At 48.3% G+C, this 27,410-nt stretch overlaps 3 protein-coding genes across 3 annotated transcripts; 2 read left to right on the top strand and 1 right to left on the bottom strand.

The window, feature by feature from the left end:
- Window positions 1-421: 421 nt before the first annotated feature.
- LOC144133058 (uncharacterized) lies at window positions 422-5,517 on the top strand. The gene has a single exon (XM_077665884.1). It carries the CDS (start codon window positions 566-568, stop codon window positions 4,979-4,981), a length of 4,416 nt encoding a protein of 1,471 aa, XP_077522010.1. The 5' UTR covers window positions 422-565; the 3' UTR covers window positions 4,982-5,517.
- A 625-nt stretch (window positions 5,518-6,142) lies between these two features.
- On the top strand, window positions 6,143-17,411 carry Rpt4 (Regulatory particle triple-A ATPase 4). Its single transcript, XM_077665882.1, has 12 exons — window positions 6,143-6,300; window positions 7,193-7,272; window positions 7,485-7,524; window positions 7,648-7,768; window positions 9,250-9,364; window positions 11,328-11,477; window positions 12,714-12,837; window positions 13,716-13,777; window positions 13,979-14,099; window positions 15,398-15,478; window positions 15,841-15,912; window positions 17,185-17,411. Exons 1-12 carry the CDS (start codon window positions 6,177-6,179, stop codon window positions 17,301-17,303), a joined length of 1,209 nt encoding a protein of 402 aa, XP_077522008.1. The 5' UTR covers window positions 6,143-6,176; the 3' UTR covers window positions 17,304-17,411.
- A 3,365-nt stretch (window positions 17,412-20,776) lies between these two features.
- On the bottom strand, window positions 20,777-27,357 carry Rpn12 (regulatory particle non-ATPase 12). The gene is made up of 6 exons (XM_077665883.1): window positions 27,217-27,357; window positions 26,802-26,874; window positions 26,132-26,234; window positions 23,972-24,065; window positions 22,124-22,222; window positions 20,777-21,162 (listed from the first exon to the last, which is right to left on the bottom strand). Exons 1-6 carry the CDS (start codon window positions 27,331-27,333, stop codon window positions 20,845-20,847), a joined length of 804 nt encoding a protein of 267 aa, XP_077522009.1. The 5' UTR covers window positions 27,334-27,357; the 3' UTR covers window positions 20,777-20,844.
- Between the last annotated feature and the right edge of the window lie 53 nt (window positions 27,358-27,410).

Genomic DNA, 27,410 nt, shown 5'->3' with positions numbered 1-27,410 from the left:
AACCTGCCAACCATCGGCGTCTCCAACTGTAAAGGAGAGGGAGACACCAGACTAAGAATGACTCGCAAAAATTAATAGAAAGAAGCGATACGAATATAAATGGAATGCGAATAGAATCAGAATTGGAACAAAATCAGAACTGGGATAGGTTGACGAGTGAACGAAAAATACTATCGCATTTCCTACGGATCAATCCAGTTGTTTTCATTTGAATTATTACTTTTCTTCCCCCTTTTTGATCGACCTTATTGTCGGTACGACGACAAAGACAAAATATTTATGCACAAAAAAGACGAAACCTGCGCGCGCTGAAAGGGTGGCGCATGCGCACGTCGTCTACTTCGTCTTCCCTCGGAGTCAGGCCTAAGGACACGTGTACTAAGCACCAAGAGACGACGACGAAGCTGAAGGAGCAGCCAAAGCTCGCGCGTCGCGCGTTCCACTCGTGCTGGCGGTATCGAACGGGGCAGTCGTCTTGGAAGAGCGTCCCCGCAGCCGTCCTTCCATTCAGGCCCCACCGCGACTCGGAGTGAAGGCGTCGTCGTCCCCAGCCCTCTAGGCCCAGATGCGATTCGGCGGGCCACCCAAGCGGCGCCGCGATGCGGCTGGAAATGCGGGCCGCCTGCCTCCAATGTGGCCCCCGACCAGCGGCCGGCCGGCGCACGCGAGCCATCTGTGGCCGCCACGCTACCCGCCGCTCGGCTCGCCCTTCTACATGCCCTACATGGGCGCACCCCCGCCCGAGCCCCCAAGCCTGACCGCCGCGGCGAACGCGCAGGCCAAGAAGGACAAGGCCAAGATCGTCCAGTTCGAGTGGAACGGCTGCACGTTCTACCGCTACATCCCCGACAAGATGTCCGCCGGAAGACTCATGAGCACGCCAGGCGAGCCACCCGCGCACCAGCCGCCGCCACCGCCGCCGCCGCCACCGCCTCCACCACCACCCTTCGGCAGGCCCCGGTCCTACGAGTGGCACCAGCGACCATCGCGCTCACAGAGCCGTCGGCGAAAGCAGGTCTACCCACCCAGAGTCGCCCCACCTTGGACTCCTGGCCCGACGCTGCCGACGGAGAGGCCCGCCGGGGGCGCTTCCGGCGGAAGCAGCAGCAAGCAGTACGGTGCCGCTTCTTCCATGGCTGCCGCCGCCGCCGCCATGAGTGCTTCGGGAGGAGGACCGTTCCGGACCAGGGAGAACCCTCGGATACCGCGCAAGGAGAGCAAGCCACCGGCAAGTCACATGCATTTGCCATCGTTCCTGGCGACACCTTCGAGCAAGCCCGGCGCGACAGCGAAGACTCCTTCGCCGCCCACGGCAACGCACGTCCAGGGTCCACCTCGAGCCGCGGCCTTCAGGAGCAGGGATTCTCCGTTGTCCGCTGTCGCACCGCTCCCGTTCCCTCTGAGGGCCGCCTTCGGGGCCGATGAAAGCGGCGCGTCTCCCTCCCTGCCGAAAAGGGCGGAGCACCAGATGGCGGCATCGTCGACTAACCAAGCCAAATCCAAGACTAATGGAGGCATGACTATTCGCCGGTCCCAGGACGCCAGCGTGCCAGAGTCGGACGTGCTGGGAGCCAAGCCCAAGAAGCCACAGCGCATGAATAACATGACTTTCAACAAGTCCTCGGCGGAACGCTCCGGAAGCAACTCTGCCTACAACAGCAGCAGCAACAAGACGTTCACGAGAGCACCGCCCTTCAGGAACACTCCACGGGTCTACAGCTCGACGGTGCTGAAGGACTTCAATCTAGGCGGAAAGCAGGATGCACGCGGTGCAGCTGGAGACGGGAACAAACCAGTCCTGTCAGCACCCAAGGATTCCCCGCCCAAAGAGCAACGCGCCACGCGCCAAGACCGCCGGATCCGCTACAAGGCTGAGATTGTCGGCTCCAATATCATCGTGACTCCGCAGGAGAACAGCCCGGACAAAAAGCTAGACGGGGCTGCGACGGCGGCGCCAGGCACAGGGCAGAAGAATTCAACTCCTCCGAAGGTATCTGAAGGAAGTGGAGACAAAAAGAAAGCCAATGGCAGTTCACCTGCCGCGCCCAATCGTCCCGTCGATGCCCACAAAGTCGACGCAACCCGCTGGAAGGACGGCGAGGAATCAGCCTTCCAGAGCCGTATCCTGCATGCCGCCTTGCTGCACGGAACCAACCTGGCCAATGTGGGACGTTCTTCGGCGACTGCAGACGCCTTCACCCAGCTCACAGACTTCGAAGTCAACGAACAGTTTGACCGCTTCCTTTCTCCGAGCCCACGTTGCGTCACTCCAGGGAAACCTGAATCAAATGCCGATATGTCGTCTCCATCCGAAGAAGAATGGCGCGATCAGAAGTTCCGAAGTGTGTCGGTCCAGACTGCAGACATGGAAGCGACCCCGTCTGCCGCGGTAAAACTAGAAGAGGGCAAGCCTGCAGATGCGCCTCCAGAAACGAACACGAAGCACCAGGCGCAGATACAAGAGCCGGAGGCCAACAGTGCCGCCGAAGCCGAAAAGCTGGCTAAGCTTGAGGTGAACGGCTTACTGGAACCGCTTTCTGAAGGCGAGCAGGAGCCTTCACCGTTGTCGTACGCGGAAGAATTGCCTACAAGCAGCTCCGAGATCTACCTGGACAGTTTGGTATCGAACGGCACTTCAACGTCTTCACCACGGGATGACGCCTGCCGCAAATCAAGCAATGTTCCTGAGAAGAACCTGAATCCAGAATGCCCTGTGGCTCGTCTGGAAGAGCTGGATGCCTTTATTAAGGAATGCAGCCCCATTAAGGGAGCGCCACAAGATATGCAAGAACCGCAGGGAGCTCCTCCTAGCTGTGAGTCACCGTCGACTACTCCATCGGACGCCGTCTCGAGGGGCACCAGCGCGGATTCGGCGAGCCCACATGCTTCTTCATCACAAGAGTCCTCGTCCCTGTCCAGAGGCGACGGATTTTCTGACATTTCAGAACCCCGCTCGCCCTTAGCCAAAGATCTGCAGGTGCCAGACAGTACGTCTCTCGCGAGCGATGTGATCCTCATCAACTTCGCCGAGGACACGACCACGCTCAAGGAACACCTGGACGGCTTGGTGGCCGACTACAAAGCGAAGCAGGAGATCGATGCCACCAGTACTGCCGGGACGGCGTTCTGCCCAGACGGCGTCAGCATTGACGGCGCCAACAACGTTCTGGAAAAGCACGCCGGGTCCTCCCCGGCTAGATCAAGTGCTCCGGTGCTTCAGCCTTCTGACGTCTCGCCGCGAAGTACGCTCAAGATGGAATCAGAAGAAACACGCACGGCGGGTGGGGACTTCGGAACCACATCGGCCGCCAAGGAACTGCCGCAGGACAGCAAGACACGTGCAGCAAACACGCTCACCGAGAGGGGCGACTCTTCAAGTTTCAAGTTTCCTGCCTCAGGCTCTGGCATCCTAAGTGGCGAAGGCCGTTCCTCATATGGCGCCTTCGGCACTGTCGAAAACGGTGGTCACAGCTCACTGGCCTCTTGCGACAGCTGCGGTGTCTACTGCACCACAACCGGTTCCATGAACAGCGAGAACTTTTCGCGCTTATGCTCCTGCAAAACACAACAAGGTGCCCGGGCCAAGTATACCAGGCCGCCCATCTCGGTGCAAGTTGATGAAGCTCTCAAGGAAGAGTACAGGGATCCAGAGATAGTGCCGTGCTTCGTCGAAGAGAGCGTTGAATACTTGCTGCGGAGCGAAGACGAGGAGTACGAAGAACTGATGAAGCGTCGCAAGGCCGCCCGGAACACGGGTCATCACGGGAGTCGCGGGCGGTATACAACCGGCGGCGACGAGCAGTCTATTGCGTTCCAGCGCTACCCGGAGAATAGCAGGAGCTGGAACAAAATCAAGGCAGGCTCCGAGGCTTCGGCCATGGCTGCCGCTGCGGAGCGGTGCTGCAGTGACGCCACGACCCCGGCCGCGCCGCGGCCACTTATCTACGACTGCCCCTGGTGGACGTACGACCAGGGCCCGACCGACAGCAAGGGCACCAGCAACATTGCCCTGGCCAGTTGCGGCCAGGCGTCCGACACCTCTGTGTCTGCCGCCGCCACTGAAATCTCTAACGCAGCAGCCGTCCTGCATCCATGGTCTACCACCCTCAGGGCGGCGGCGGCTGCAGTGGAGACGGGTCTCCAAGGTTCCCACGGTCCGGCGGCAATCGGTACAATGACGGCATCTGTCGACAACAGCAATCCCTGGGCACCTTTCCTGGCCACCGCCCAGTCCTTTGTTGGACCCAAGAAAGAAGCCGCTATGTCGTCGGGAGATCATGAATCCGCCGACGAAGTGGCGCGCCAACTGGCCCGTTCGGACACCGACTTCACGACGCTCTACATGGAAGGACAACCCCGAAAGCCGTCGCTCAAGCAGCGCTGGCCTCCTGCGACCGAGGTAGACGCCATCGGCACGACCTCAGCCGCGGCGACTGCCGGGCAACAGCAGGGGCGTGCGAGCGGTGGAGGCGCAGGTGCGGGCTGCGATAGGGACTCCCTGTCATTCTACGAGTTCCCCATGAACGAGCAGCAGCACGAGGCACTCCCACCCCAGCAGCATTCCCTGAGCATGGAGACCCTCGTTGGATCCAACCGGCTCGACGCCACTTCGACGGCATCGACGGGCGGTGGGGAGCGGAGGCTTGCCGAGGGCGAGCCCATGCCTCCACCGGCAGAAGTCATGAGTCTCAAGGGATCGCAGGGTGCCCAGAGTCCGAATGCCCAGTACTGCGAGCTCGAGCTGTATGCCCCCGTGAGCAAGAGCGGACCAGCGGTTTGCGCGGTGGTGGTTCCGCCTCATTCGCTGGCCGAGGGAGACGGTGCCAGGGGAGGCGAAGTCCTGGTCGAAGCTGGACCAGGCGTCTGCGCTACGCCCCCCGAAGACTCGTCGTGCACTGACAAGAAGGTCGTGGAGGGTAGCGTCAAGCCCGTGGGCAAGATCCGCAACAGGTTCCGCGACCTCTTCTGGAAGCACAAGTGACGGACCGATGCTCAGCGCTCGGTCGCTTTTTTTTTTTGTCGCCCTGGAAACCAGTCTCTCATGAATGCTCCTTTCTCGCATCTGAGAGGCTGTTTCCAGACCAGGAAGTTCTTTTGTTCTTTATTGCTTGTTCTTCTCGTTACTTCGGGACAGTTTTCGCGTCTTCTTGTTACCATTCACCCTTGTACTGAAGCTCTCGCAGAACGTTTGTTTTTTCATCGCAAGGTGCTTTTTTACGCGAAGGCTAAAACAAGACTGAAATAGCAAGCTTTGAAATTATTGGCGGCATTGGAAGCTACAGTCATCTGTAGCAGTAATGCTGGACGTTGTTCTCCTGAAGGCGTTCGTTGAAAGATGTCACTTGTTGAGAAGCACCTATTGTTTTGTTCTGCTGAGAGCTTCTTCACTTTTGTGTCTGTTACTTTCGAATTGGCTTCTCTGTCCGTGTTGTGAAACGTCAAAAAATTGCTTAACTGCATTGCTGTGTGTCTTGAAACCATGTAAGCTTTCTTGTGCAATAAACTTGAAAGCAGGCTCGTTTGTTTGGTTGGATGCTCTTACTGGAGTCAACTTGTCCGAGTGGGCTCTCTCGGCCGAACGCGCTTCACAGCGCTAGGATCGCGTAATCTGTGATCGCATCCTCTATCGACATCGTTTAGTGCTGAGTTCGATGAGCTTTATTAGGTGGGCCTATTAAATTAAAACAAGCAAGTTATTGGAAATCCGTACAGAGGCTGTCGCGGTAAAATATGCCATTTCTGTATTTAAACTATGCGTGCTACTGTCTAGCTTTTTTTTCATACCAAAATCTTGTCTTTGTTGTTGATTAGTCTCCTTTATTCCTCTCAATTCTTACCCGATCCCCTTGAGTTGGTACATGCCGCTAGACTACCGGAGAGCAAAGACGTCGCGCACTCCCGCCGGCAGGTACGGAAAGTGTGTCTGAAGATGGAGTTCTATTCGCGTAGGTGGTGGTAACAGTATAGAGGCTAGAAGGGTCAAAACTTCTAGCCTCTATAGTAACAGCTTTACCAGGTAATAGAGGCCCCCGTTTCTATCACTTAGAGGCCGCCACTCTCTGCCATTCAAAAGCACCGCGCTACGAGCCGCTCTTTGTGCCAGACCCAAAGAAAGGCTACAAAGAACATACGAGACAAATCCGTATCCGAATTCCGAGTCACAGCAAAAGAGAAACATGGCGGCCGCTACAGTGGCAACTCCGCCGGTGTCTTCTCCAGGGGAGCAACTGGAGAAATGTCGCGAGGACTACCGGAAAAAGCTCACCGAGCACAAGGAGATAGAGAGCAGGCTCAAAGAAAGTGAGTATCTGACGCCGCCGATGGACCGCCGTCTTCGAGTTTTGCATCCCAACAGTCCGGTGTGCGCTGCAACTCGCCTTTGATAAACGCTGATTCACGTTCGTCGAAATTGCCTCCATTCGGTCCATGGCGTGCCTGTAACGGTATCCCGCAGGAAATTTAAAGTGCAAGATTAAGAATTTTTCTAGTTCTCGTTGTACTGATGCGTGTAGCGACTTCTTGCCTTTTCCAGCTAGCCTTGAGCTACTAGTGTTATTCGCTGAGACCAGCTACAAATTGCGTTACTTTTTTTTATTTTCGTAAGAATGAATGAGTTTCGAATTGTCGCTCCGCTCGTACCGTCTCTTTTCGTTGCACGTCCGGCGGTTGTTTTTCTCTGACAAAGCCTGAATCGTTTTATTTTCTGTCAAGCTGAATTTACCCTCGTCGATCAATGGGAAGCACTGGGCTGGACTGACTGGCGAGACAGAAAATTGCGTAAAACCAAAGAAATCAAAGAAAACAGATGACTGCTGCTAGTTTTAAAGATCAAGGAATAAAACCAGTGGACTACTTGAAGGAGTCTAGAATTTGGTTGCGATGTGCTGTTGTGGCTGTACTTCAAAGAAAAAAAAAAGCAGAATTCGTCCTCGGAGAGATAATGTTTGGCGAAATCGGCTGTTATAACACACGCTCCGGGAAGTCGTCTGCCGACACAAGACAGACGTGTAGAAATGCTGTGGGGGGTGTATATCTTAAGCGTGCTTTTTTTTTTTTATACTGCACACCAGTCTTGAGAAGCAGCAAGCAGTACATGAATCAGCTGTTTTTTTCTGAGCTTGTATGTATCGTTGCAACATTGCATCGCTTTGCATTGGTTATCGCAGTGATGGCAATACTCAACTCTTTTCAGTGCGTGAACAGCTTAAGGAACTAAACAAGCAGTATGAAAAGTCCGAAAATGACCTGAAGGCACTTCAAAGTGTTGGCCAGGTGAGTCTTAAGAGCAACGAATAGTTGTATTGCATTGTCTTTTACATAATTCATTTCTTCACATGGCATATTCATGTAAAATATGACCGCCACATGCAAGATAGCCATGATTTTAACTCAAAAGTGTGTTGACCTCAGGAACTGTTGATATCTTATTGGTCTCCTAGCCTTCACTGTTAATCTGAAACGACCGTGTTGTGTGTCTGTTTTAGATTGTTGGCGAAGTTCTAAAGCAACTGACAGAGGAAAAGTGTGAGTGGTTCTCTATATTTGTTGAGTCCTCCCTCTTGACGTGTTACAGTTGAACATTGATGCTGAGTTTATCCTCTTGGTCAAAAAAACCTAAGGAAGTATGTTGTTGTTATTAACCTGCAGTCATCGTTAAGGCAACCAATGGACCACGTTACGTGGTTGGATGCCGGCGACAGTTGGACAAAGCCAAGCTGAAGCCAGGAACACGTGTGGCCTTGGATATGACCACCCTGACCATCATGAGGCAAGTGCAGAATTAGTGTGGTCTGTGACGAAACCTCAATTAATCAAAGTTATGTGAACGCAATGGCTGTCTAATTCCACAGACACAGAATTCAAAATATCTTGTGGACTTAGAGTTGTGAAAGGTGGAGCAAAAGTGCATTATGACATATTCTTCCATGTTGAAAAAGTATAGACACCTAACTTTTGGATGCGCGTTTTCTTGTTTGTAATGCTGCGTAAGGCATTACTATACATGGCTTACCACGTGGTACTCTCCTAAGACTGGTAAATAATTTATAATCGAATTTCTTTCTCGTGCTGTCTCAGTTTCAACAGCCGAATGAGGACTGTGATGTCAACGTGTGCTTCAAGCCACGTGAGACATGAAAAAACTGAAATATAATCGCTGCTTCCACATTCGTTCTCTTTGGGCTCTTGAGGAAGGCTGGCTTCGGCACTGCAGTAAATTAAATCGATGAAGCAGCGATTATATGGACGTTTTGTGAATACCACATTAGGGGGGGGTATTTTTTCCCTAACAGGAAATTTTCTCTGGGAATACCACATCACCTCCCATTTGGTCCACAAAATGAAATTTTCAAGAACTACATTGTGCAAATACGCTCAAACTTCGTTTGCCACTGGTGGTAGAGATGGAAGGAGACTTGAGAGGCCTGGTTTCTAAGTTGGTTGACTAAACTGTGTGGTTATAGGAGCCTTCTTTCAGCGACACTGCACAGCGTCTGTCTTCATCGTTTATATAGAGGCAACCTTACAACAAGTTTGGTTTATGGTTTATGGGGGTTTAACGTCCCAAAGCGACTCAGGCTATGAGAGACGCCGTAGTGAAGGGCTCCGGAAATTTCGACCACGTGGGGTTCTTTAACATGCACTGACATCGCAGAGCACACGGGCCTCTAGAATTTCGCCTCGATCGAAATTCGACCACCACAGCCGGGATCGAACCCGCGTCTTTCGGGCCAGCAGCTGAGCGCCATAACCACTCAGCCACCGCGCCGATTTCCTTACAACAAGTGTCAAGCTTCGTGTCTCTGCTTTGCAGTTTTACATTGGCAGCAAGTTGGCACAAGCAGTACATGCTTGTTTGGTTGAAGTGTTATGATCTTTAGTGGCTGGTGTTAATAAAAAGGGTGCCTTTGCATCTGCTTTGAATTTAAGAAATATCTAATGTTGAAGACTAAGACGTTTTTTTTTTTTGGGGGGGGGGGGGGCCACATCGCTGGCTAAAATTGTTGTGATTTTTTACTGTAGTTCAATACTTGCGAGGCTTAATGGTACATAAGGCCATTGCCACCATACACTGTGCATACCTGGATGGCTTTGTGTGAGGGACTGCAAGTGGGTGCTTCGGCCTCGATTTCTGAAATTGAACGTTAACTGCTGGGAGAATACCTTGGCCGCGTTCACTCAGTCAGTATTCTGGCATTGTTCACATGCGGTTGTTTGGCCCCTAAAATGTGTGCCTCCTGCCACCTCTAGGTACCTGCCTCGCGAGGTGGACCCCCTGGTCTACAACATGTCACACGAGGACCCCGGCAACATCTCCTACTCTATGATCGGAGGCCTTGCCGAGCAGATCCGTGAGCTGCGGGAGGTAAGCGCAGGCCAAACTGCTGCTGAAAGAAAGCCTGCTAAAAGCAGTGGGTCTTGCATCTTGCTCTTTCATTTATTGGGAAAGTAGTAAGGGCACCCTTTGGCTGTTTTTTTTTTGTTTCTATGAGTATGTGCGTGGTTCACAGTGGTCGTTCAGAAAACACCACAGAAGATGACAAAGGACGCGTGCTGAATTGCTTGTACAACCATCTCGCTTCTTGTTCAGCATGGACAGCTGTGTTTTGAGCTGAGAGATTGTCAACAGTATCTAATGCATTGGCATTAGAAGACACATTGTGAGCACCCGCCGGTGTCGGCATATGTAAGGCTGTAACACGAAAGAGCCACCTGCCACGCCTGGCATGTGGCATTGTGCAGAGAAAGAAATACAGTCTCCACTTGTATTGGGGGGAGGCTGAAAGTGGCTGGCATTAAAAAAAACACACAAAAATGACTACAATTGACTCAGCAAAAATGAAAATGGTGCTCATTGGTTAGGGCACTTGGTTACTGAGCACCAATTCCAGATATCAAGCCCACCCTCCACTACAGCACCTCTTTCTTCCTTTCTTATCTCACTCCCTCCTTTATCTCTTCCCTTATGGAGCAGTTCAGGTGTCCACCAAGATTTGAGACAGATAATGTGCCATTTCTTTTCCTGGGAAACCAACTTTCAATGACTAAGGAAATGCAAGAATGCCTAAGAAGAAGAATGAAAGAGTAGTTCAGTAAGCAGTGAAGATTGTGCCTCATGTAGTGCACAAAAGCTTCTAATGCTAATGCATTGTAGCTGAATAATGTGACTAAGCACCACCCCTTAAATTTTTGTTCTACTTTAACTGCTGAATTTATAACGCCATTAGTTCACATGTAACGATCAGGGTTGCCTCATAAGGCAGCGCCATGGGAATTTTTTCCTCATTGTCTGCGCGCTTTAGGTTCTCTGACTTGAACATAACTCTCAGAAATTGCTACTCACTAAAAGTGTACATTGTTTTGTCGAGATTTGTGAGTCAGTTCTCCCTAACATTGCGAAGCCAGCCAATTTGGCATTTTGGTGAAATGCCTTGAGTACTAGACTTCCGGCAAACACAGTTCAACTGCCGTGTCATCCTGCAATCATGCCTTGACATTGAGCTCGCATCCTTGAAAATTTGAAAATTCTTCTTGATGAAAGTGTCTTTAGGGCTCAAAAATTGGTGAAAAAATCAACTTTTTTGTCATTAGTGTTTTCAAGAAGTGCAGCCCATATTCTACCTTTCTCTGGCATATTTAATTTTTTGGATGAAATGTTAGGCATGATTGCAGTTTATAATTTGAATTTTATACATCATCTCTTCATTTTTCCTAATTTTCTCAAAATGCAGATTTTTGACTGTTTGCTAGTTTACAAGAAGGATATCTCAGCATGTAGAGTAGGTAGGGCAATAATTTTTGCTGGTACATGGTGCTAAATGATTTAAGCATGCAATGTTGGGGTCACATTTCTCAATTTGTTATTACAAATTCTTTCATATGCTGTAATTAGGCTGCTTGTTAACCAGTCCTATGAACGTTGAATTTCAGTGCACTGCAAAATAACTAATATTGGCCCAATCTGAAAGGTATTTCCAACATTGGATTCCTTGTAGTTTATACTATCTAGTCACGTGTTACAAATGGGCTTATGATGAGTGTTTTTCTTTTTCTACTGTCTTAGCAAACTAATGACTGTAAATGTGCGATATCGCGGCAGATAATTGACATGTAGTGAAAAATAGATTAGATATTTGAAATCAGCGCAAGAAACTGAATAGGACTGCGCAGTTTCATCACATTTGTCCCCAAAGTAACAAAAATAGCTCCAAGCCTTTTGACTTCAGTAGCTTTTTGGCATTATTGTGTATGTGGCCTTGAGCCAGAAACGTGGCAGGTGGGAGTGTGACTCGGTGTTATAACAACCTGGCTCTGATTTCTCTTGTCAGGTGATTGAGCTGCCCCTGTTGAACCCCGAGCTGTTCCAGCGTGTGGGCATCACCCCTCCCAAGGGCTGCCTGCTGTACGGTCCCCCTGGCACAGGAAAGACTCTGCTCGCCCGTGCTGTCGCAAGCCAGATTGAAGCCAACTTCCTCAAGGTGCGTGTGCTGGCATGCGGTTTCAGTGTGTGCTTGTCATGAATTGTCTTGTTTGTATGCAGTCGGCTCTCGATAGTTCAAGCTGGAAGGGCACCAAGGGTTTGTTCCAATTGAGGAGAGTCTTTTGTAGCGATAGCTACATTATGGTAGTATTTCGAGCCTTCAGCGTGGCGGCGCCGCCACGCTGTCACGTGGTTGGTCACGTGGTGCGGAGCAGCTGCCGGCGGCACGGCGTCGTGGCTGATCACGTGACAAAGTTCCGCTCAGTCAGTTGTAGCTGTCGCGTCACTCCAGGTTTAACCAGAGCTAAACCACCACCAATTTTTTTTATGCACCAAATGTTGAAGGGACTGATGCATCAATTGAAATTAAACAAATAAAGTTTGAATTAATAACAGTCCACTCTTGCATCTGTTGTCTGCAGTAGAACCTTGATGATATGCATTTATCACAAGGTTGCGAAAAAATCTGTATAATCCAAATCGAACCAAATCTAATATGCAGAAGCATGTGAACTGCATTCACACAGATCTGTTTATGGCTGACGGGATTTATTTACGGCCATGCGACCACAGCTTACTACTCATACCTACACATTGTAGTTCTAGGCGTAATAATTGAATTAAGATAAAGAGCCTCTCCCGCACCACTACTGCGCACAGCACGACTGGTGATCGTGGCTTTGCCTTTGTATGGGCAGCACTTAGGGCTTAAGGGTGTGGTCTCGGTATGCTTGACTGTATCACCCGTAGTGGTGCAGGAGAATGTTCGAAGAATCCAGAATTCTGCATATTGTGCACAGTGCTTTCTGGCTGGGGAATTTTACAAGTTCACATCATCCCAAAATTCGTATTATCCATGTTCTTATCATTGAGTGTCTGCTGCAGTGTGTTATCTTTATGTTCTGTGCCTTGTGGATGTCACGCAGTCCCCGGTATGAATGGACCCCCTTGTCACTAATGCAGGAGGGACTTGGTTTTCTTTTTTTCATTCTTTATCTCCCATTGAGTATCGACCCCTCCTGCAACCTTCCTTGGACTTATAATGTTCTTCCACTTGCCGCTTTGCTCTTTGATGCGGCTTTTCTAGTTAATGACACTGAACTAGATGTACTCTTGCTTGGAGACATCTCTGCGGTCTTCCTCAGCGCTCATGTCGTTATGGACGCTAGAGCTGAAATGGGCACGTGGCACCATGCTGCAGTCTCCTGTATCAAATCCCTTGTCCTGCCTGCAGGTTGTCTCAAGTGCCATTGTTGACAAGTACATCGGCGAGAGCGCCAGGCTCATCCGCGAGATGTTCAACTATGCCCGCGATCATCAACCGTGTGTCATCTTCATGGACGAGATTGATGCCATCGGTGAGCGGTTCTTCCCAGAGGCAGCAAGCTCTTGCTTATTTTGGCTACATTTTCAAGTTCAGTTGTGTCATTGCGATGCACTGAAATCTATTGTGATTCTGCCTAGCAGTTATTACTTATTGCTGAGTGCACCTGAGAGACTGTTTTTACGCATTTTACATACTGCAGACACTCATGAGGCTATGGCAGGAGGTAGAAAGAACTGCTTACGTGTGGCACCTCTTTAGCTTGTGGCATTGCAGATCGTAGTTATTTTTTCTTCATTTTGAAGTGACCGTCAAAATCCTCCCTGGAAGGAAAATATTGGTTCTTGCACACTTGCACCAAGGTGTCAACTCCTGTCACAAATTATTGGCAGAGGACAGATTTCAGCGTTTGTATTTGTATGTTGTGCAGGTAGAGCTTAAATCTTGCATAATGTTACAAATGTTGACTCATTGTGGCTGCCGTTCGTCACTATACTCCGTTTCATACATCAGGCGCAGCGTTGTCAAAGCTAGCGCTCTTGTTTGCTCTGCCTGCATCCGCAACCAAAAAGTAGTGCATTCCTTGTGGTCAGCGAAAAGTAATGAATTCTTTGCACATATGTCTATTATAGGATACAATTGTCATGAACTTGAATAAATGCGCTCTTACTGCTCGCAACATGCTATCGATTTCTCGTGCCTTAGACCACTTGGCCATAGAACTAGCACGGAGTAACACGCCGTCCTTTATTTTCTCATGTGGACTACTTCCGTACCTTTCACAGCGTTGCACCTGATGTATGAAACAGAGCATAGTGACAAAGCTGTTGCCACTTGTGCATTACCCCAAGGCAGCACTGCGCACGTGTTCACAGCAGATTGCTGACATTTCCATTGTTTGCCGATGTCCAGGAGGCCGCAGGTTCTCAGAAGGAACATCCGCTGACCGAGAGATTCAGAGGACTCTCATGGAGGTAATGCCTTCCGTCTTTTCACCTCTTTATCTCTCTCTCTCTCTTTCTCCCTGTTTCTTTTTTTCATACAATCACTTTTCTTAGATGCTTGATGCACATGGAAAGCGGGGTTTAGGACCTGTTTCCACTTGTCACCATCGCACTTTACTCGAAGTCACGTTTTTCTGAGGTGCAACGTGTGTTGCATTGCTTCTTGCGCAGCTGCTGAACCAAATGGACGGCTTTGACTCGCTGGGCCAGGTCAAGATCATCATGGCCACCAACCGTCCCGACACCCTGGACCCCGCACTTCTGCGACCCGGTCGTCTCGACCGCAAGATTGGCAAGTCACCTTTTCACTGTTTGTGTCTGGAGACAGTACAGCGAAACCTTGATACTAACTCACATTTGGCTAATTCTAAATTCCAGATAATTCGAAGAATTTCTGCGGGCCCGTAATTTCTAATGTAAATTTGACAGGATAATTCGAACCGATGGCTTGCACCAGCCTGGTTAACTTGAAGATCTCGGGTGCTATGTTGGAATGCCCAATACCGAATTTACCGCAAATCCGGAGAAGTGCCCCAGCCCTGTTTGTTGTATGGCTCGCAGACCACCACAGCACATGCTTGCAGAGAAGACATGCTTCACTGCAGCACAGCAGGGGGTACTGGCTTCAGTGCGGCTAGCTAGGGCATCTAGGGGAGGCACTGACATTGAAGCACCCCTCACATGTCAACATCCTGTCCATAAAAAAATTCCCCTTGATTTGTCATATTCCGAACAAATTTTTAGCCCCCTTTAGGTTTGAATTGTCAAGGGCCGACAGTAGTAATTCTCGAGTTTTCTATTTAATGTTGAAGCTACCAAAAAAAATTCATTTATTGCAAAGCTAAATTATCACAAATTCTCATGCTTGGGAGTCTGTTGACTTCTCACATCGGGCTGTGACCGTGTTGTCAGAGCTGCTCACTCAGCATCTGTGTCGCTAGAATGGGTGTATGATTGCCATCATGTTTGCAGTCGCCTCCGTGCAAAATGATTAACAACAGGCACAACACATCACATACACTAGTATTAGGAGTCTAGATGGAGCATTGCTACTGGCAGCAAGGAAGCCCATGGTGTAGCATTTTTGAAAAAGCACCAGCCATTAATAAGGTGCCAGTGGCAGTCACCAGAGTGGCCACCTGCTGGCGCCGCTGGGATTCATGGCTGTAGAGTTCAGTCACTGCTCAAGCCCTCACAGCCCACCTGCGGATCAGTGAGGGTGCGCTTGCCAACAGCGGTAGCGGAATTCACGAACCAGTCACTTCAAGCTGAGCCATCATACCATACCGAATCCTAGGAATTTTATTCGCTGATCTCATTGTTCGAGAACTTACCTTTCTGTTCGTGGTCTTGCATTCAGGTATTCACTCATTCCATGTTTTCATCAAGCGATTGCTAGAGGCACATTTCTGTTTCTTTGTTTTATTTTGTAGGGCAGGCATTGTGCTTGTCTCCGCAACAGTTGCCATGGCTCACAGAAATGAAGTTTCTTCTGAAGCAGCCTCAATCCCAGGTTTTACTACGGCTTCCAGGGGCCTTATGCTTATGCTTAACCTTATGCTTAACAGATGAATATTTTATTTTTTACAGAGATCCCGCTGCCAAACGAGCAGGCAAGGCTCGACATTGTCAAGATCCATGCTGCACCCATCACAAAGCATGGCGAAGTTGGTGAGTGGAGAACGTTTCGGGTTGTTTCGAACCTGGTGGTATAATTGTATCGCGAGTGCAGTGCTGCAGCTACTGCAGTGCCTGTGTTTTACAAGAAGTTACATTGCCTAGGTGTAGACGACACTTCACTGGCAGGGAGTTGTGCTTGCAGGCGCAAGCTCAAAGTGAATAACGTGCCCAGTCCCTCACTGTTGCTTTTGAAGAGCTTATTTTGTGTTGTCATAGTTGTAATTCGCTTCCACTTCTCTACCCGTCTTTTCATTTCAATCTTGCTAGCAGAACCAATTGAAAGGAATTGTATGCAAGTTGCTTTGAGTTCATTTTATTGCTTTCGCTGACCTCATGTCTCTTTGCTTGCACAGACTGGGAGGCTGTGGTCAAGCTCTCGGATGGGTTCAATGGCGCGGATTTGCGCAACGTGTGCACTGAAGCTGGTGAGTGTTGCTGCGCTTTGTATGTTTGGCTTCCATATGCCACATCCTGTTGTGCTCTTGCCTTAGTTTATATAATGCACTTGTGGCATTAGGCCGTCTTATGGCCGATACTTGTTGGATTTCCTGAACCTGTCATAACTGCTGAATGAACTAGAGTGTGCGCTTGTCTTCACAAGTTTGTTGAACATGAGAATTGGGGAAAAGAAACCTTGGTTTTTTTAGCTTAGGCTGTCAGGGCTAAATTGAATGGTAGGCTGTGCACCTGTGTTTGTAGCTCTCACTTGTGAGTCATACACTCGAGCCACGAGAGGATGGTTTGTGCTTGTCCACTACACTGCCAGTGCGTTTCATTTGTTTTGTGCTTCAAGCCTGGTGCGTAGTTTTCTTTTTCTTTGCGAATTTATCATTACTTCAAATGCCCGGTGACTGCAGTGGTGCGGCCTAATGGCTTGAGCATCCATACCCACCGGTGTTACTGTGGGTGCAAGCTTTCCCCTGGCCTAGCACTCAGTTGCTCTGGAGTGATGTTGTGAAAATGGGTTTTTGACCCATGTTAGTCTTGGCACTTTTTGGCAAAACTGCCCCCGTGTCTTTAAAAATCAAAATCTCGGATGCATGCACACCATTGCTACCACAAGAGAGTAGTAGCACATGTTTATGACTATGATGTTGCGCATGAAACAACACAACTTTAAAAGGGCTCTGAAACGCCTTTCAAGGAGAGCACATCAACTCGCTCAATCACTGCATTCCCTCGTCGTACTGGCCAAATAATGCACTTCTACATGCAGCAGAGAACCGCCAATCACGTGCGAAAGTTCGGGAGCACTTTCCAGCGACCTTTTCATGCTCGCACCCTCCTCTGTCGCACCACTCCTGCATGTACCAGTTCAGAAATGGCCAATGGTTAGATTCTTTCAGATATTGGTGGCGAGTAAGCCACTTAGCTCCGGCGAGTCAGGAAGCTCCGCCCCCTGCTGTGGGGCCACTGGATGAGCGCCGACCTTTCAGTGTGCAAAACGTGACGAGAGGAGAGGGGAAAGCACAAAGGCACTGAAATTCAAATCTACAAAATGCATCAAACAAATTCTTGCTGAAGGATATTCGTGAAGCGGCGTCCTTTAACATCACCGCAATTTTATGAGAGCCCCTTTCAGAGCTCCTTCGAGATTGTCATCAAGCAGCAACCTCACTGGTTGGCAACTACAGTGTAAGAAGTGGTTGGAGTGTTTTGGATGTCACCGTAACGTTCGCCGCTTTCTGTCTGCACAGGCATGTTCGCCATTCGTGCGGACCGGGAGTTTGTGATTGAGGAAGACTTCATGAAGGCGGTGCGCAAGGTGGCCGACAACAAGAAGCTAGAGTCCAAGCTGGACTACAAGCCAGTCTAGGCATGGTTGCCACTTGGGATGCACTGGCCGCTTGGCCCACTGTATACTAGGACAAGAGTTGGTGATCAGATTAAACACTTTTTTTTTCTCCTTTTTTCTAACCTCGAACTGAGCCCCAAGCTTTGCTTTTGCATGTCTTGCTGACAAATCCAGATGGCAATCTGTTTGGAAGTTGCTCGTCTCTGCTGCTCATAAAATTTGTTCTGCGAGTGACTGTGGTCTAAGAGCTTCTCATGGGCAAAAAGCAGCCAAGAAAGCGTTGGTGCAGTTTTTGCTTGTGCAGTTTATTTGGCAGTGTGGGTGGTAATTTAATCAGTTTAGGTTTGCATCAGCTGTGCGAAGTGCAAGTTGCTCCGGTACCCATTGTCTGCTGCACTTCCTCACCCCGGGACCAGCTAGTATTCAGTGAACAAAAAACAGGCCTGTCACCAGTGTGGTAATATGTTCAGCTGGTACAGAATGACAAAACATCCAACTAACATGTCGGACTGCAGGCAAGGTTGGCTGGACAAATTCAAGGGAGTGGCGCTGGCATCTTCATCATTCACAGTCTCTACAGCTCAGTGCAACCACCGTCACCAATCTGCAAGTGGAGGCTTGCTGCAAGCTGTTCACTCTGTTTTGCGCTGATTTGGCTTTTCTATCTCCTTGCCCTTCTGGATGAATAACTGGCATAAGCCAATGTGCTAAAACTGGACTCAGTAAGCAGCTGCTTTACATCTTTATGAACAATGGCTTCCTTGTCAAACTTGATATTCGTTCCACACGACCACAAACAATGGCACTAAGCGCTTAATAGGACTGATGTCAACTTTGATTATTGTTCAGTAAAAATTGAGTCTGTCTCTCATTGGGTAATATGTTGACATTTGTACGGCCACAAAAGATGAACTTATGGCCGAGAAAACAAATTTTGAAACATTTTCCTCCCACTGGATTCAAGAACGTGATGTTCACGCCGAGAATGGCTGGTTGCCACGATTTGGGATCTGCATCGAAATATCGGTGTTGACGCACACAGCTGAACTTGTCAAAAATGGTTGGTGATGGAGATACCTGTATTTTGTTTTCTGAGCACCTTTTTTATCTTACGTAGTTGCCCTGGCTTGTTCAAAAGCAAAGCAGTGCATTTATTTTCACACTGTAGCCCATTAATAAACTATGATCATAAATATGGGGCAAACCAAGTCCCTGCTTTTGCACTGATTTATATTTACACTGTTTGGCTACTTCACCGACTCATGGCTGCTGTTTTGACTTCCTTGAGACAAATTAACGCTATTCCTCACAATGCATGAGCAATCTGTATTCTGCCCTTGAGAGCAGCTTTACACTCGGTTTCGAGTATGTCATTTCCAAATATCACCATCAGGCACGGAGCAATTACGGTACGAAGGCATGAAAGACCAATATGTAGCAACAGCCTTCTCCATAAAGCAGTTATATTGTCAATGCTTATATCCAGTTCGTACGACAACTTACCAAGCAGCCAGCAAGTGGAATGTATTTGGCACTGTTGCACAGCTGGTTACAATCCTGACCGAGTTCAAACCTGTTCGACATCAGATCTTTGATCCAGACCAAGAAACGGCCACTCTTACTGTTGTGTTCAAGAAGTATTCAGATGCTATAAACAGGCCCTACTGCTTGCTTGCACACAATTTGGAAATTGAACGGAAATATTTTCATCAAAAGTGCAGCTTGCATAATGGATCGACAAATGATGTCCCCAATCGAACAGATGGTGGGAGGTGCCACCGGCTCGGAAATATTTTTTTGAACGTTTTGCTTAATCCTAACATTACTACTATCAACCTTAAGTACAAGTGCATGCTGTGCCAGATGGGAACTTGCAGCAGCGTTGGATGTTGAGTGCACTGAAATCTCACGATCAGGATCAAAACTGCCACGTAACGAACCTCCATATAGCTAATTTCTCAATGTTAGAAGTTTCTCAAATACTCAACGCCGCCCCCACTGAAGCACATGCATTGGTAAACTCCATGTAACGAAGGTGTTGCAGCGGTTGACCTTGATTTAGCCGAACCACACAAAAGTTCATGACAATTAAATGTGAGCACTGATCGCAGTGAGCGAACGCAGTTGACACAAAAAGCTGTTCACTTCTTGTGAAGTGTGATGAAGTGAAGCATGGGGAATCAACTAGCCGAGCAGTTCGTCCTGAAGGCAGAAAGCATCCCATTATGACGAGAAAAAGTCCAGTGTTTCTGGGCAAGGAAATGTCCACTGCATTAAGGCATACCGTGCGGGCCGCGGATTAACTACGCACAAAGTGGCAGTACACCCTAGCCGAAAACAGCCAAAATATATCCGCTGACCTGGAAAAGGGTGATACCTGAAGTACTCCACGTAAGAAAGCACACGCGGAAGCTTTTATTCATGTAGGTCCTCAGAAACTCGTCATGTCTGCTGCCAAGGCAGCCTCTCAAGCTAAGTGCACCCATGAAGAGGCACCTAAACCAGGTACCAACTGCTCTATTGGACCCTGCATTCAGGCAACAGTTGAAGCACGTCTAGCACGCGCGCAATTTCTCCAATAGGGCCTGGGCTGCCTCATCGGCATCGCTTGCATTGGACGTCATTTATCCAGTGCTAGAAGCAACAATGTCACAATCAAATGACGCTGCAAAAGTCTGAACTGCACTATGTCTCTAAACTTGCAAAAGGTGCCTGTTTCCACTGTGCCTTACCACTGCAAGACTTCTGCCAGATTCCCTTCACAGGCGTCGTCACTGGTGGTGGTTAGCACTCGGAGCTTTGCCCCGACACAAGATGTGCTGGAGAGTGACGTCACTTAGTAAGCACTATAGTCAGAAACAACTCAAGAACGAACCGGCTTTTCCCACCCCTTCCAGCCAATGGCGTCAGCCAATTCTCATGACCCTGCTAGCATAACAATGCAGGATAGTCCCCTTACTACAACTGTCACGCTATCAGTCATGAGAATCGGCCAACGCCACTGGCTTGAAGGGGGTTCTCTGACACGGAAGAGCCGCTTTGTTCTTGAGTTGCATCTGACTATTGAGCGCGAAGCACGCGATCCATGACAATGCAACGAGATGGCGCCCAATTGCAGCCCTGCAGTGAAGCCGGCCAGCCAACAATGCAGCAATGGTGAAGCAGTTAGCAATTAGGAGCACTGGTGAAGTTTCCTTGCAATGCACAACGTAGTTCACGACTCATTACAAAAGACTCTTCAGCTTCGTACACGCTAATCGAGATTCGCGTTAAGCCACTGTGTTGTTAAGCGGGCACCGAGCACAAGAGAAGCCCAGTCGGGAATTTCATGCGACAAGGTCCTAGGCAGAACTACCACTTAAGCGAGTACATCTTTACATCTTAACGATGCTTTACTCGGCATTGAAAGCTTGCCTAATATGGCACACACACAAATCGCTGCAATGACAGCAAACTGCTCTGATGAGCCCAATTCAAGAGGCCAGAAACAAATCATAGGCTGATGTTTTATACATGCAAAAAAAAAAAAATGTAGACACAGACTGCAAGGCGGTGCTTCTGGCTAGACTATCATCTCGAGTTCCCGAGCGTAGCCTATGGCCTGGATGGCTAGGTCTTCTGTGGAGATGACGTCCTCCGTGTGCTTCACCTCGGTGCCAAACTGGTACACGTTGTTCGTGGCTGACCACCCGCGTTTGCTGGCGTAGACGTCTGTCAGTTGGGGTGAGTCAAGGAAGAGCATGCGGGTAACCTCGGGGCTCGAGATGCGCTCGTACGCTTTCTCGATGCAGCGTGCAATTTCGTCCCGCACCGTGTCCAGCAGGATGTCCATGAAGAAGCTGTAGTTGGGTGCCGGCACATTCCCCTTGGACTGGAAGACCTGCGTGCCAAAATCATGCAACTCCTATGCACCATTTCACTCTCATCCCGACGCAATGAGTGCGCATGTTGAAGTATGCAATTCTGCAGCCTATCACACCAACTTCTTCCCCATGCAGGCACAGCTGACAGTTGTAGCCTACCATAGCGTAAATAGGCTTCCATTTGTGCTATCTACATTCGCACCCACTGAGCCACTCACTTGGAAAACCAAAAATTAAAGAGCGCCAGAGCCCAACCTAAGGGTGAGCCCAAAAGCATAGGATGATGATGTTGCTGGGTTTTTTTCGTGCAAGGGCATCTAAGGCTAAAGACAAAAACACAAGGTTTTTGGTTGGCTCAGGCTAAAATATGTGCACATGTTAAAATCAACACCAGGTGCACAGGGTGTCGGGAGGTGTATAAGTTGGGTGGAATGGCCTAATGTGGTGTATAGCGCCTAAAAAGTGTGGCAAGAGTTGTTACATATAAAGGAAGAAATCAGGTAGCTCAACAGAGGTCCTTGCTTGAGCAAGAAGGGTGAGGCATCTGGCAGCTATGGCCAAGCTCAGCCTTCTTCTCAGCAATGAGGAGGGGCTCAGGTTACTTGAAATAAGAGATGTCTTGTAAAAAGCCTACATGAGTAAAAAATTTAAAAACCCTATGCAATGCAAACTTGTAGTCATCACCAAAAATAAAGAAGGGTGCATTGGCATTTTAAATGTGTACAGTTCTGGGAAGTGCTGCCATCTTTCTGTCTCCAATCTCGGGCACATGATTAATGTGTGGACAACTGAAATGCGGGCTCCACATCTCGCGCCAGTATATCCTTTAAAAGATGCGAGTACGTGCTGTATGTATGCCCTATCCTCAGTCTGCAAAGGGCAAGTTCTTTGAATCTATTTTGGTTTTCTGTGGCTTAACTTCCAATCCTTGGTTTTGACGGGGAAAAGAACAAAGGAAGAAGGCCAGTCCTGCAGTACCTTGTTGTAGCTGCCTTCCATGAGGAACTGCTCAAGGGAGACAGGGTGAGTGATGTAGACATTGCTCTGGATCTCCTTGGCTGGCAAGAGCTCCAGCTCCTGCAGTACAATGCAGGGCAGCAAAGTTAACGAGCCATTCCGAGGCCAGAAAAGAATCGAGATATCTGCTTTCATAACACGGCAGCAAGCACAAGGGCAAAGCACCAACAAAGACTGACAAAGCTCGCACAAGCCAAGAAAAGGCGAAAGGAACAAGACAGGAGACATAATCAACAAAACTTTGCACAAACTACAACAGGACACGAGGCAGAAGCACGTACACACACGCGTGTTGCGCTCCTGTGAGTGTGTGTGTGTGTGTGTGTGTGTGTGTACGTGTTTCTGCCTCGTGTTCCATCATGGTTTGTGCAAAGTTTTGTTGATTATGTCGCTTCATCAACTGGCCCAACAATCTGCACTTACTAAGGGAGGAAAGGATGTGCAAGACAATCCGAATGTGTTGTTCTACACACATTTCACTTCAGCTGCGCACATTTATCACTTGTTTGTGGGTTGTTAGGCGTGTATTGATCAGCCTTGCCCACGGGCTCTAGCAAATCAACGCATCGATTTAACAATACTGCAATCAAAAAGCAAGCAGCTAGAAAATCCACATACAAGAAGCACAGCAAGTAATTTGATTTTCGCAGCTCATCTCTGTTTAAGACATGTTATTCAACCTTGCTTCTTGGATTTCAAACAAAAGCTGCGCATAAAAGGCAGCGGGCATATTACTAACGCAACAAGTTGTTGCTGAAAAGCATCACAAACATCAGGTTTCCCAAGTTCCCACAAGCTAGAATAGCTCTAGTGGACAGACCCTTTTTCACAAATTGAAAGGCCACAGCAAGCACAAACCTGAAAGGCTAGTTCACTGGCTACTGTGCCCCAAAACACTCGATCATGCACATTTTTATCCCTGACAAAAGTTCCTGGGCAGATCACAGCACAGCCTTTGTGTGACAACACAAACCGTAACAGAGCAATGAACACTGTAACGCAGCTGCCTTTTTTGGACCAATAGGATTTCAACTCCGTGCAGACTCAAACATTAACTTCACGGCAGCCTCTACACAATGCCCAGAAGCTAACAGAATGAGCCAGGGGTCCTTTGTTTCGAATAATTTCTGCTATAACAAAAAAAAGAAAATAAAACACCATGGTTTGTGCTTAAACACTGCCAACAGCAGCAGGCGAAAAAATGAACCAACCTTCATTAACTCCTGTAATGATAAACCTTTTGGGCGCCGTTCATTAATTCAATTCAAAACAAACATTTGCCCAACTGAATACTATATCAAGGCCTCTAGAAAGTAATTTCATTAGTTTTTCAATGCGAAATGCCAACAGTTAATTTTTTGCAGGCATATACAAAGTCAGAATGGTTGAAAATTGTAACAGCTAAATGCCAGGGTGTATCAAATAAACATTTTGAAATAGTGAAGCAAATTTTTGTTTCAAATATGCACATCACGCTACAAATTCAGGGGGGAAAAGATAGGAAAGAAAATTGATGTCATTACTGGTGGCAGAATCTGGCTGCCTCTAAATGGCAGAGAGCATGCTACCAAAGCTCGATGTTTTGAGAAATGACATTCACTGCATTCGCTAGTTGGCATGAAAAAAGCACACTACATTCGCAATATGAAGGATGACAAATTCGCCTGAAACAAGGAAATAAATGCTTGGTATACTGCACTCTGAGGAAAAAAAAAGCTGCGAGTTCCCCATGCGCACAACTGTGTACACAGTGCATGAAATCGTTGAGCAGCATGGAGGACGGGATGCTTCAATTGTGACAATGCTCACCGTGTGGAACTCGGCAACCCTGTTCTGAGCGAGAAGGCAGAGCAGGTTGAGGCCGAGCAGCTGGTACTTGTATGCTGACTCAGGCAGGTCATTTCTGCGGGCAGTACAAATCGCATCATCAACATTATGGCGCGCAGATGCGATTTAGGAGAAGGCACTGCAGCCACAGAGCTGAGCGTCAGTTATGCTAGTTCACATGCACTGCTCGCCGGCGCGGCACACAGTAATAAGGCGTTCGGAACCGGCAGAGTCCCACCGCTCTGTCCCTCAGGCGTGGTCGAAGTGTAAAGAGTGAAAGTTGGAAGCAAACCAATAGATGTTCGGACACTATTCATTTATCAGAAACATCTCACAGAAGTACCTGTTGAAGGCGCCGACACCCGCTGCCCTTATGAGAACACTTGCATGAAGTTAAAAATGTTTTACTAGCAAGCTGCACCTCCTAATGCTGCGGCTGATGCAGCAAAATGCTCTGCTACCATGCTTTTTCTATAGTACTGCTAGCGGTAACAATATATGCTTACTCGGAAAGCCAGCACCGGTACCTTCAGATGTGAGCGCTTAATTTCGTATCGAAGAATATCAGTGCGTGTGAATGCGCATTTTTGCACTTGGTACCAGACGTCTTGCCCTTATTTCCAGTCCCAAGTTACTTTCGCTCACAAACTACTGAGAGGCACGGAGAAGGCAACGCTGCATGTTCAATATTGTTGAACAGTTTCAGCTTCTGTTATCACTAACGGGGATTAACACTTTGCAGCGAAGGAACTGGTTCATTAAGCAAACATTACTACAGCAAGACCAGCGTGAAGACCATAGTGCAGCTGGGAGCCGGTGACAGTGGCTACTAGTTTGGATCTTAAGCAGAAATCACAGCTTCTTCCCTTCACCTTTTGAGCATAATGTTCAAAAGTATATCAAATGCCTGGGTGAGATCTGAGAAAAAACAAAATTTACGACAAAGTTTATCGTATATTTATATGGCATTTCAGGAAATCATTATTACTGTCCGTTTCGCTTATTTAGAGAAATGGAAGTTATCAGAATAGCGTTTTTCATGTGAATGGCTGCAAAGTTGCCATGAAAGACGCAGCCATCGCTCGAACTTTGAAACTCGAACTGCAGCTCTCTCATCTTTGATTCTTGCTTTCTTATGCTGTGTTACCTTGCTGACATGTTCCCACTACCTTCATTGGATGTGATATGTCTTTAATCCCGTTACAATAATGCCTCGTGGGCGCTGTAGGCACCTGTAACAAATAAATAAATTAGCATGGTGGTCATAGCACACATTACCAGGCGGTGTATACGAACCGAGAAGCACAAGGGCTCAATGAGCTCCTCCGTAAAATTGTCTGATGGCTAAGCTCATCAGTTTTATCCTAAATATTCATTATTTGCAATCAAATTACTTTTAAGCGCTCACACGTACTATGACAGCAGCTTTCCCCACCTGTTTGGAACAGCCCAAAGAACACGCCTTTGACCCTGAAGGTTAAGCAGTGAGAACTGACAGTAGGCTAGGCTCGCAGCCAAAGCCAAGAGCAAATGCTTACTTTTTATACACATCCCTGCAAAGCCAAACAGAGATGAGCAAGAAGAATAACAACAAACAAAAACGCCCTGCAAGCTTAGCCAACTCCACATCCCACCCCTGGTAGTTTTGCGATGGCTGCAGTGGACGACACATTCAACCAGAAGCAAGACTCGACTACAGTGTCATTAGTTCTCGTGACTGCCACTAGGACCATTTTCTCCACTGGCCGGCATGGGAAGCTGCAAAACTGATTGACATCTAGTTGCGTTGGCTAATTGTACGTGGATGTCTGAGGCTAAGCTACTCTGCCATTCATTTTCGAGCAGTTATCGCGATCTTTCTCGCCCTTTACCTCCCAAGTTTGAATGGAGTGACAAGAAAAAAAAAGGACCCGTATTTATATCCAATTTTCTGTTATAAATGTGTGTCTTGCTGCTGGACAATCATAAGCATAGCCAAAAAAAGCCATAGAACAAATTTTTACTAACAACAAATATTAGAATTATCGTGGGTGTCCCTTTAAAAGAAATGCTGAACTGGAAAGGCACAAGCACTGCTGCTTTCTTCAAGCAGTACAGCTGGCATCATTCACACCCGTTGTCGAACCAAGAAAAGGGGCTTACTGGTAATCGAGGTAGTAGCACTTGAGCTGGGCCATATAGCGCTCGAAAGACGGGATGTCTCTCGTGACGATGCTCCACTGGGCGCCAATTTCAAGGATGTCCCCTGAAACACGGCAATAAGGCGAATGCGCCTACAACTCAGTCACGCATCCTTTTCAAAGACAGTCATTGAAAGGCACTGTAGTGAAAGGCACAGCATTTAGGTGAACCTAGGGAACTTAGCAACCTGCTCCTGAACAACGCTGCCAAATAAACGGCGCAAACGTCACCTCATGGGCATGAGATGCCAATACAATGACTTGCAGTATGTTATTTGCTTTTATGCCGTATATACGACCAAAGCTCTCAATCGCCAAAGACTAGGTTAGAAATACGAGTGTTCTGTTTAAAAGAAATAAAGGATTTCAATGTTCATGTTTAAAGCATTTCCTTCCTTTAGAAACAAAGTATGATTTTGCAACATTCAGTACGTGAGGCACAGAGGTAATCCGTGCATATTAAGAATGTTTCTGGAACTTCGCTAGCAATATTAATTTTTTGGTAAATCAAACGAAGGCTTGGGTGTACGGGTGATCTAAAAAAATAAAACAAAGAATCAATCCTAGGTGGTACGAGAGTTCATAAAGGACGAGAGATCAGCTCGCCGAAACTGAAACCGAACAAAACTCACGTGCTAGGAGGAGCTCCTTCTTCGAGACGTGTGTGTTTGAGGTGGGCAGGAACGGTAGTTGCGTCAGTGTAACCTAAACAGAAACACGGAATGAGCGGACGTTCCCGCGTCAGCGATACAATAGATCGGCACCGGTGTACAGCTCATTCAAAAACGCCGGTGCCTCGATGGCAGGAGAGACTAGAACGCTGCAGATCAGCTCCAACTTCGGAATAAACGCGCGCTAATCAGACGACGCATCGCTTAAAACCTGCCCCTCGGAATCCGACGGCACAACACCTCAACTGAACAGGGATTGCACCGAAGACATGACATTGCATTTTCCCGGTACCGAAGTACCTAGGCTTAATTTCTTCTGTAGCACGCGTAGCTTCCCACGAATCATACAATCAGTAGCGACAAACTGTCCTCTCACCTTTAACTTGACTAACAGGTCGCCGCATCTCTTGACATCGCGCGTCTTCTTGTTCCATTCCTGCGTGAGGAGCTGGTAACTCGCAACCAGTTCGTCGACGAGCGCCATGTTAGCCATGTCTGCCAATGCTCACTGATGAGGCAACGCGGTTTTTGACCGCAGATTCGTAACTGAACTGAGCACGGCGCACACAA

Source organism: Amblyomma americanum, chromosome 5, assembly GCF_052857255.1.
Source record: "Amblyomma americanum isolate KBUSLIRL-KWMA chromosome 5, ASM5285725v1, whole genome shotgun sequence".
NCBI classification, from domain to species: Eukaryota; Metazoa; Arthropoda; class Arachnida; order Ixodida; family Ixodidae; genus Amblyomma; species Amblyomma americanum.
Note: the sequence above shows the minus strand (reverse complement) of the source record. Positions and strands in the feature narration are given on the sequence as shown.